At 40.0% G+C, this 12,038-nt stretch overlaps 1 protein-coding gene across 1 annotated transcript in view; it reads right to left on the reverse strand.

The window, feature by feature from the left end:
* The window catches only part of mctp1a (multiple C2 domains, transmembrane 1a), a 127,894-nt gene that overhangs the window by 71,466 nt on the left and 44,390 nt on the right, over nt 1-12,038 (reverse strand). The window contains exon 2 of the mRNA XM_070903624.1: nt 11,448-11,568. Coding sequence (XP_070759725.1) covers nt 11,448-11,568 — 121 coding nt within the window. The remainder of the gene's footprint in view (nt 1-11,447; nt 11,569-12,038) is intronic.

Below are 12,038 nucleotides of genomic sequence, written 5' to 3' on the forward strand. Positions count from 1 at the left end.
ACTGTGAAAACCAAAAGCAAGCATAATCCTGAGGTATAGTGTTTTCTACAGACAGCAATGACGAGGCTGTGACCTAGACAAGGCTGACAGCGAGGATACTAGTTGATAAAAGACTGAGCTCTCTCAGTGTTTGCTCACGTCTCATCACGTCAAGATGGAGTCATGCTCTCACATTAGCAAGAGAACAGGCGCGAATATCTGACTCTCACATGATGACTTTACTGATGCTTATTAGAAGCAGTAAAGAGACTAAAGGCAAGATTGACGAGAGCTGTGAGCAAAAACATACGGTTGTGATGATGAAGAGTTAGTAATGTGAACAGTTATATAATATTATACTGTGTATAGTATTCAAATGCACAGTATACATAAAACTGCTGACATGATTCTCAGCTGCCAGCAAGCGTTGATGTGAGAGCAGCAAAATATGCACTAACACCGGCCTGCTGGGAAAAGATGTCCACCTCTTCACATTTGAACAACCACAGACACCCTCATGCACACCAGCGGAGACGCTAGAAACAAACTCTCACACACATATACACCCTTTTACACACTGTTGCCCTTGACATATCACTGCAGGAGAGCAGCAGCAAGAGGATACGGCTGATGGGATAAGAAGAAAAGGAGGAGAAAAGAGATACAGCTAAAAATGTCTGGGATGGCATTATAACAGTATTACAGATGGTAAATACAAAAGACGATGCAGAACTCTGTAAATACATGAAATAAATAAAAAGGAATCTATTTCCTTGTAAAATAAGTGAAACATGTATCAGGAACATGAGGTGATACTATCTAAACTATCTAAAGACTGGACTAAAGAGAAATGGTCCCATACCACATCATGGAGGTAAAGGCCACTAATCTCTAAAGCTGCAGCAACTCCCTTTCTTGTCTACCTCTCTCTCCTTCTGTGTCCCACCAGGTCGATATTCCCCAGACACACATCACTGGCTCAGAAACTGTGCATCCCACAGTGCCAGCTTTATGGTGCCATAAACACACACACAGGCTGAGAAGTATGAAATGGAAAAGGTTGGTGCTGTAGGCGGGTGGTGCCTGAATATGAGTGAGCGTGGGTGCAGCACAGTGATCGCAGAGGTGCTCTCTTGGAAATCAACCACCATATATGACATTTATATCATATCTCTTAAAATATTTCCCACAGTTGGGGAAAGTCCATAAAGAAAGAAAGCGATGGTATGTCCAACATAAGGGCTGGTGGGCGGACAGGTCAATAAGTAATAGGTATTATAGGCATCATTCAGCTTTAGAAGAATGAATAATGGTAGATGAGATTGATGGATTGGTGCACCCTGGATGTTTGTCCACCTTGCAGGCAGAAAGCTGTGAAATGGAAGTGCTGGGTAAGGGGAGACTGGCTGTAAGGAATCAATGTGTCACTCACTGATAAACTGGCAAAGGTTAATAGGTGCCGTAGGTACTGAAGTGCAGCCATGGAAAGCAAAAGGCGCTTGTGTCTTTCTACTGTTGAGTGGCCTTACTAGTGAGGCGTGTGGGCTGAATGTATGAGCTAAAATCCAATTCACAAAAGATGATTGGTTGTAAGTAGGTTTTAGATTATTTAACTCTAAATGACAAAAGTTCAGAGTTTCTGAATATGCCGTGCTGGAATTCAACACTCAGCTTTCAGCAATTCACACCTGCTCTTTCAGCTTTTGTATGTTGAAACTGTCTCGACAAGGAAAATAACTTTAACTGAAATTGAAAGCAGGACAAAACATCCCTAACCAGCCTGGTCAGGAAACAACAACAGCAGAGCAACAGACCAGGTTGAAAGTTAGTTGGTGCATAGTAAGAGACACAGAACAGTAAACCTGTATCAGTAACAGGGGCTTTTCTGTTGGCCCCGTTCTTGGAACCAAAATCCAGGATTTCTCTGAATTTTGACGTAAAAGACGTGGTTAGCTTCCTAATCCTCCTGGAGTAACCCCCTGGGCGCATAGACTGGTGGGTGAGTGGGTGAGCAAGTGAGTCAGTGATGAGGAGGACACAAAGAGATACTGAGTGGTTCATATCAAGGTGTTAATCTATCCATCTTCTATGATGCTATTAAAACCAACCACTAAACACTGTAATAGTAGGAGTAGAAATAAATGTCTTTTTGAGTGGACCCAGTGGTGCACTCAGCAGGTAAATTTGCCTTGGGTGTGGCTCACAGTCAGATCTAAAAGCCCCTGATAGACTTGCTTTTGATAGTTGCTCTCTGTCTTCCTGACAGCCAGTTGAAAACATAATCCACCACACACTTATCTCTGAACACCTAATAGGCAGCAGCCATAAAAATACTTCTCACTGTGTCCCTCTGCCAGCTGTAACTCAAACACAAAGTGAATATACCTCATGCATTTACTCACACATTTGTAGTGTGTGTTAAGACACTTTGTGTGACTGTGCACAATAACTTGACAAACAAAAGGTAAAAAAAGTGACAGCAACGTCTACATGTTATACAATCAAGACACCTTGCAATCATGACAATCCAAGACATATTAATACAAGCAAAAGAGTAGAAATAGCAGTAGAAGGTATTGCATTAGAAAGTAATACAACTGACTAGCATGCTAATAGGTCGATAGATACAATACACAAATAAATGTTGACAACAATTCCTGAGATTTCCTGTTATACTCATGAATAAAGCAAAGTGTTCAGAGTTTCTCCAGTCCAGGACATTGGAACAAAAGGTTCAAACACAAACAGGCTTAAAAGTGCAATCCCACATTACAAATGTACCACTATGCATAATTATATTTTACTTATTTGCCAAATTTGGTTTGCTCTTCAAAAGTCATTTTCTGTAGTCATCCTACCTCTTGAGCTTTGTTGCAATTGTGAAATCAACTTCTTTTGCTGCTCTCGACTTTCCTCTCTATCTTTTCCTCCTTCATACAACAAGCTCCTTTCTTTCCCCGTCTCACCGTCTTCCTTTTCTCACTTTCACTCCCCTCCAGGTCTTTGAATTAAATTACATTATCAAGCCTCATCACAACTTCCAGTTGATTTTTTTGCTGCCGTAGGTACTTAGAGAAAGTTATGGCGTTGACATATTCTCACCGTATCTTCTGACAGCCTGCTCACTCTTCAGGAAGCACAATTTGCCTCATGGTAAAATGAAAATAAGATTAGCAACATCAAAATGACAAAAATGATGGAGCATCACATTTGTGCCACATTTATGAAGCTTCATTTTCAGCTTGTTGTTTCTTGGCGTGCAGAGAAAATCTAGTTGACAGACCAGGTAATGCGAACGTAAATACAATATTTGCCAAAGTGAATAAATTAGACCCCGCTTGACAATGTTAAATGAACAGCGCCAGACAAACGTTTCTCAATAAAAGAGAATGAAGTGTCTCCAACCACTGTAAATGGGTTATTAGTAGTATTTCAACACACTCCACATTAAGGGTAGATATAACAACAGCAATATATTAATATGTAGTACTATATATGTCTAATTTCCCCCCTGAGATCAATTAAGTATTTCTGATTCTGATATAGTGTAGTATAGTATATAGTATAGCATTAATGTATGTGAGATTTGTTTTTTATTCTAACAGCTTGTTTCGCTTTATTTGTGAAATATTGTAATGCTATTTGCAAAAACTACTCATATAAGGACAAACATGAACTTTTCAAAGTAGTCTGGGCTTTTACTAAGTGATCTTAGTGGAGGGTTTGTGAATAACACACAGTGAAGTCAACCTCAAGTCCATTTAGGATTGAGAGGACTTCAAAAGTATTGGTTCCAGCAGTTGAAGCTGTGATGAAACAGTCATTATATGGGTGGGCTGAAAATACAGAAAACTTAATCACAGTCTAATGCTTTCATTTAAATGCCAGAGCTGCTCTGGGAGTAAGCAACGGTCCAAGGGCATGCATAAGTATACCTCCAAATGCTCCAGACAGCAATAACTAAGGATTTATTTATTTCATACAAGGAAGACGTCCTGAAGGGGGATGAAGACATTTGTGCCTGTGTATGTGTTTGTGCAATAAATGTGTGACGCTTGTTTATTGCACACAGATGCACTCACACACACAGAGATGTGGTCCCTCCATTGACAAAAGCACCACTACGCTTCCTCTCTCAATTTTCATTACAAACTCACTATCTTCCTCACACACATACATAACAAACACACACGAGTGCAAAGAATTGTTGTACTTGGGCGTTAGCACTTTCTGCCACACAAACAAGCACACGCAAGGCCAAACACCTGGCTAGTTCGTTGTTCTGCAACAGACACGAGGCCTTGACCTTGCATTAAAAAAGACTGGAAAAACAAAGGATGACTCCTGTCTGTCTGAGACTCGGAGGGAGAGCAGACAGCTCTGTATACATGCTGGGGAGAAGAGGCTTCTGCTGCAGTTAGCATGGCTTAATATGAGGACATGGTCATGTTCTGTGTGTCACTTGATACACTAACTTGGTCAAAGATTTTTAATAAGCTAATGAAAGGTGCTTGTTACTGACAAGATTAGCTGCACATTTCTGAAATCAAACGTTCTTTTCTGCCATGTGGCTTCACACTGATGTGTAGAACAATTACTTATTCTGCTTCCCCATTTTCATCATCAATCTGTAGATACTCATTACACATTAATGATCAATAGCTTTCTGTGTCAGTACAGGGCAGACAAACGGTCCTGAATTATTAACTTGATAATATATGAGTAGGTAATTACATTTCTACAGAGGACAGTGTAATATCATCTTCTAAAAATAAGTATCATACTCCATGAGGAAAATATTAACTCACTGGTTTGGATATAATACAGCAGGCCACTGCATTAAAACATTCCCTTTGCTTGTTATTTTGAACTGACTCTGATAAAAAGTTGAAAATACAAAAACAGACTTGTCAATCATTCTCACAACACACGCATACGCACACTGAATCTAAGTGCACATTAGATAAGAACACAAACATCATTTCTTATTGGTGAAATATGGAGCTATGATGAGATATGCTTTCAGTAATGCATTATAGCTCTGAGACTTACTGACAACATTTCGAGAATTAAAACACAATGAATATGGATGACAAACCGCCTGCTGATGGCATTAGAAAGCCATCAATAATGTATAATGGCAGTATGAAATTCAGTCCCCCAAAACTGAGTTGACTGTATGAGAGGAAATTGATTGCCAAGGAAATAATACAATATACAGTATGTGTGTGAAGATTATGTTCATGATGCATGATGAGCGATCAGCAATACAAGATATTGTTTACTGTTTATACGTTGGTTGGAGGTAATGGCATATAGAGCAACACAGAGTGACTCAGATCTTTCCCGTAAGGTTAACACCATCAGTGAGTCAGCATTATATATCACATACCAGGATCGTAGTCTTTCTCGTTCTGCACTATACCAATCTGCTTTCTGCTGTACAGATACAGAACCTGATATCAGTCACACACTGTAATGCAGTTCTGATAAACTGTTTGTTTCTGTCTGCATATGCTATGATAGATGACTTATCAAATGTCTACAGGGTCTGTGACAGCTCTACTGGAATGTAGTGAAATACAAGTCAAAGACTGACAGCTAGAAAAAGAACATTTACACATTTATTTATACTGTACTTGCTAACTTTGCCAGTAACAAATACATTAGATAACACGGTTTCCTTCAGCGTATTATAGTGGAGGTGTGACACCTTTCCTGAAGAAAAAGACTGCCTCTGCAAAAATCAAACAAATCATTAAACTTTTATGAAATATATCATTAACCTTCAGAGCAAAGTCAAACACATCCGCAAGTCTGTTTGCTGGGGGACACTCTGGATAATGTATAAACATCTGATACATTTATCTAACAGATCTTTTTCACTTCAGATATTTAGTCATAGCAGGAAAAGCACACAGGAACAATTAATAGCATCACTAACAACTACTACATTACACTTAGGTGTTCAAGTTCCAGGTCCCTATAAATCTGAATGCTGGATCCCTGGAGTGGTATGTTCTGAGTGGAAATTAACCAGCATTGTGTTATTAGTTGCACCTGTGCATTGTAATGTCAAGTCTGCTCTGAAAAATGTCTATTATAAAATTGTTATAATTCTGTGATTAAGAAAAAGGATAACAAGTACTAAACCCTATATATTTCCAGAATCTTCTTTTGCAAGGAGATATTATGATCCCATAGACATTTAGTAATTGAGCAAAGTTACAGAAGGCTAATCTAACAATGCCACGTAAACCTTTAAACTACACACTGAGACATAAAAAAGACATTACAGAATATGTCTCACCCTGGGAATGACAGTTTAACTATAAGATCATAAAAGTGGCACCATATTAACCTCAGCGTTAACCTTAAAATCAAGTGGACATTCTGGACTTTTCTTTCCTCTTGGTACTGGCTGTTTCACTGATTAACAGGGCAGGAGGACCTATTCAGAGTTGGCCAACACATTGCCTGTCAAAGAGGCTGTTATTTAAAACCACACCACAGAGGAGGCTCACTGATGCTTGTCAGGAGATGTGAGAACAGGAGAGGAGAAAAATGTAGTGAAGCTGCCCATAAAACCCTCAGTCATGCTCGTGCTGCAAACCTGGAGCAGTCCCATGTTCACATGGGCCCTGTGTGTGACTGCAAATGTGAGTGCGTATATTTGTGTGAGTTCCTGGCCTATGTGTAGTGTCAAAACTGATAGATGGAAGCAGCTCTGGGGTTTCCCATTACCCAGAATGCAATCTGCTCATGAGGATGTATAGAGTAAGGCTACAGAGACAAGAAACTCCATCATGGGATGCTGACAGATGGGTTGAGAGGCTGCCTCATTACAATTACACACAGTCACACACATGCATGCCTCTGCCTGTTGCTGCTTTATGCTCAGAGGAGTTTACTTCCATGTCCTCTGCTGACATTTACCCACAATGAAGCTTCACTAATGTGCAACATCAAACAAGTGTGAGATACCATAACAGTAAGATCTCTTGCTTAATACAGCTGAGCTGAATGAGCGGAAACTAAAATAAAGCAGACAACTGCACAGCATGTGGAAGAAGAAAATGGAAGGTGAGAAAGCTATAAAGGGGACTTACAGCCTGACAGTGGTGTCAAGCTCTGGCTCTCTTACTGTTTTCACATCTTAAGAAACTGCAGATGAGATAATTAGGCTCTGAGAACTTGTCACTGTAAACCTCCACACTAATATTAGTCCTTTAAATATGCACACACACAAGCAGACAGACACGCACACAGCACACATGTACTGTTACAATATAATGAACACAAAATGTGCCAGCAAATGCAAACAGAGCCTAGAACCATGTACTGTATGGAAATAATCATTCTAAGGTGACTTTGAAAAGCTGGAAAGGTCAAGCAATTACTTTGCTTGATACTCCACAGAGATAAATTGAACAAACATAAGAAGATATGATTAAAACAGAAATGCACATCCAGTGTTCATAGCAGACATAATTCAGGCGAAAGTGTCATGTTTAACACTGACAAATGCATCTTTACCAGTCTCTAGTGTTAAAGGTTATTGTCTGATTATTGATCTTTGCATAACATTATATGGCTCATTAAAAATCACATTATTAAGTACCTAGAACTCTTGAGCTTTATAAACTAAATCTAAAAAGGTGCCGTGACAGAAGTGGAATACAAAAAACACCAAAGTCTGCTGCTAAATTTAATTGAATAAAGTCAAAGCTATTAGATGTACCTTGTTATTTCTAAGATTTAGCTGATACTTGGTGGACAGATAGTGTGGCTGTAATGTGGTTATCAGCTACTTATAGTCTTGATTTTGGAGTCGCGTGTGCTGTTGGGCAAGCCAAAGATCCATGATCCCAAGGCTTTGAGGTTGGTTTGTACTTAATTCACATGCTACAACAAAAGACATAAGCTGTTTAAGAACATGCATCCTCAACATCCTCTGTCACACACAGAAAAACAAAATGGGAAGAGAGGCTGCCGTACCAGGTCTTGGACTACAGATAAACTTCGCCTTGTTGTACCTCACTCACAGGGAACTAGAGACAGAGGGCAGTGTGTTTTCATCTGAGGTCACCTACAAAGCTGCAAAACTTCCCATTGGTAGCTCATCTTATATGACAGCTAAGACAGGGTTGGGGCCCTGGGGACACAACAGAGTCTTAAGGTAAAATGCAAAGCAAGGTCATTTGACAAGTAGAATTTGCTGGCGTAGAACAATCAACATGGAAAGGAAAATTAGTTACTCAAAGACTGCTTTTGTAGTTACATAAATTACTATGGCTACCATCATGTGGCTTTTAATGTCTCTCTACCTGCAGTTTAAATTCAATACAACATCACCAGAGGCAGGTGTAAATGAACCGAGGCAGGATTAGATGGGAAACCACATCATCAGGGTACTTCTGCTGTGCAAGCTGTACCTTGTTAAAAACAACTGTGAAATCTACTTCATGGCTACTTCATTCATCCATATCCAATGCTTATTTTTGTTGTCTTGTCATAATAATAAACCGTGTCACAGTGTTGGCTGTCTCTCCTGGCGACAAATTGTGAAATGATTTGACTCTGTGCAGGCTGAAGAGAGACTGATGACAATGCCAGCAAGTTATTGTTGGTTGCATTGAAAAAGCTCCCAAACGTCTCTTGTTTGTTTGACACCAGAAAAGTGAGCGAGTGGTATCTCCTTACGCCTGTCAGGCAGCTATGCACTGTCTTCTGAGGATGATGGAAATCATCCCTTGGAGGTCTGTGTACTGTGATGGCTCAGCTAGATAACCGAGCACCATATGGAGACGGAGAACAGGTTCCTGTATTGTCAATGGCTATCTTGAATTCAATTATACCTTAACCTATAACCTATACATACATATTCACACATGCTTAGTTTGTGAAAGTAAACAGAGCACTTAAACACTTTAATTCAAAGACAACGTGCTTAATTGCTAAGTATTTAAAGGAAGACAAATAATATATTTCATGTAGAAGCAAGTGAATCTGATCAAAATGTGACAAATGTGTCGATGTTCTCACTGAGTAAAAGCTGCAGTAGGGTTAGAAATGCAGTATAATTCCATCATAGGGTGACACAGATATTTGTATAATGATACATTGGTCTTCCAGTATATCATGTCAATGCCTGCACTTTGTCCCTGGCCCAAATTCAACGCCCTCAGCACTAAACCCTCACAGACTTAAACTGACAGCACCTGCATGCTCAGCGGAAAAGCATGAAAATGAGCGTTCACTTTTACAGGGCTCCATACTTTCATCTCCTCAAACTAAGGAAATTTTGTTTTAGCAACACATCCTTTAATTGGCCGTGAGAGCTGTTCCCTTTCAACTTCAGCTGATCCCTTGCCCTTGATCCCTTGCTCAGGCACGATAAGGTTCCTTTCATTACTTGGAATTTCACCAAAGGGACATCAAGAAAAGACAATGTGCTAATGTGGAACTAGATGAGCTTTCACTGAGCTTTGCTTTGGTTATCGTGGTTTGACGCCGCACTAGTTTAGGAAATGTTGTAATGAAGTGATTAGCATGCCTGTGTGCATGTTGATGTGTCACTTTCAGGGCAGTTATTTTTAGTTTCACTCACAGGTTCACTGGATATGAGTATCTGAAATTCCATATTGCGGTTGAGTTATTTCTGAAAAGATGTTGCCTGAAAATGTTTTTCAGACCAAACTGGAAAGTATTTGTATCATTTATAATTCATGTCACAGATTTTAGTGAATCAATAGGTACCACAACTAAATTGCTTCTGCCAGCAAACTTTTGCCAGCTTTTATTTCACAACCCAGCTGTTCTCCGGTCTACATACCTGACAAGGGAGCCTGGACTGATTGGTTCATGGAAATTCCCACCAATCCTTTGTCTGTCTGCTGCGATTTATTCTTCACCTGCTGCACGACAGCAGCAACATGTGAATCTCCAGACAGTACTACAGTACAGTCAAAACTTGGCATCAACTGCTGTATATATTATCATTATATTATATTTAGAAGATGGCCTCTCTGAACATGACAAAACAACATGTGTTACAACACTGATTGTTATTAAGACATTATTGCTCATATTAAATTCAGTCTACTATATTTGGATGTTATTTGACTGTGTCTCCGTCTCTCCCTCTCTCTATAATGAGCTGTCTCGATGAGCTCAGGACAGGACAGGTGAGCTATGCACCTCGCTGCTCATTATCTGGGCAGACAGGTAGTCAGGCAAAATGCACGGGAGGGAGCAGGGCACCTTATTTGGAATCTGCCGTCATGGTGACTGCTACAACCGCTAATGAGACCTCAGCATCAATCACTATCCAAATCACTGCCAGTGAGAGTTTATAAGAAAATCTCTGGCCTTGCTTGTTTTTGTTGGCTGGCCTTTTCCACGATGCAAGACATAATCGCCTGCTGAAACACAGTACTTATACTGCCCACAGTGTTCAGACAGCTTCCACAGTGGGCGGAAGGCTACTGTCCTGGACTTAAAGTCACAATCCCACTCCAGCACCAGAGAAGCCGGGAAAATACTGTTTCGCAGAGTGGTTTAATATGAGATAATATCTTTTGTACTGGTTCAAAGAGTAGATAAATTGTTTTTCTTCCCATAATGGGAGAAACAGGTGCATGCAGTGAATTGAACGATTCACGAGAGCACTACATAGACATACCAGCTCCTGCTCCACTGACGCCTTTCAACCACATCTCGTTTTGGACCTTTAAAGTTACTGAATTAAATATTTATCACAAAATGCAGAAACCTGTGTAAGAGTATAGGTTGCATACAATAATAAATGGTCTTTACTTAAAATAAAAGCCTTTAAAAGCCTATCACACTGGGTAGCAAGCCTTGCACTATGATTTAGTCATATTACACAAAAGCAACCCGGAGATCATACTAGTATCGCCTGTCTTGGCTCCACATGTGACAATGTTCTTGCTTAAGCCAAAGCCAAATTCTTTTCATGCCTAGATGCACAGGAAATGTGTGGCATCATTCCTAGTAATTCCATCTCACTTCACACATGGATAAAAGAGTGAGCTGTAAGGATGAGATGTGTGATTTAATAAAACCCTACATGGGGAGAGAGATAAGAGTGAGAAGAAAAGGAGTAAAATGTAAGAAAAAAAGAAGAGAGGTGAAAAGGGGGGGAGGGGGTGGCGTTGTGAAGAGAGAAACATTACATTGACAAAATTATGCCTATGTAACTATGTGGGGGGACCCCTAAAGATAGCAGATGAATAGAAGATACAATAACAATGAAGCTTCACACGTGATGGTAGCATTGGGGGTGCTGCACTGCGTGTGCCAGTGACAAAACAATTGAGAGAGGTGGACAGAGACCAGCTTTCATTTGGTGGGCCACATAGAGGCTTGATAAAGCTGTACACCCTGTCTCTCGACATAAACTTCAAAGCTATTGAGGTAACAGGAAGAATAAACAGATCTCCTACCTGTCCGATCTCGGATGGCCAGGTTGTTCCCTTTCTTCAGAACAATATCCAGCTGGTACATGGCTGGACTAGGAGGTCGGGGCGGGGGCTCTGCATTACTGGGCCCCACTATGTTGATGCCCTGTAGAGAAAAGAAGCTACATAAGTTATACAGGTATACCAGTACAGTCCAAATTACTCCAGCATTATAATTTCCATGAGGACAAAGAGTTGAAAAGGAAAAGGACAAGAAAAATCTGCACGAGGTAAGGAGAGGACGAGATACAGTACATACATACACATTAGTGTAAAGAAATGAACACAAATTATCTTAAGGGCTTAGCACTAGTTGACCTGACAATATTTTTGTCTGTTATGTTTAACCTGCAAGAACATGAGACACTGGACTCCGGTTCCAAAAATAGATATCTGCTATTGCAAAAATGGTCAATATTTTAATAAAACTTCTGAGACTGACTGCTTGAAAAAATTCTACATTAAAAAGGGAGATAACTTAAAATGTTGGTGTGAGTCAGAACAATCAATATTTAGAGACAATGAACTGTTAAACTTCAAGTAATGGCTGTTTGGGATGTTGTTCTTTGAAAAGCC

The sequence above is a fragment of the Enoplosus armatus genome, chromosome 4 (assembly GCF_043641665.1).
Source record: "Enoplosus armatus isolate fEnoArm2 chromosome 4, fEnoArm2.hap1, whole genome shotgun sequence".
Lineage (NCBI taxonomy): Eukaryota > Metazoa > Chordata > Actinopteri > Centrarchiformes > Enoplosidae > Enoplosus > Enoplosus armatus.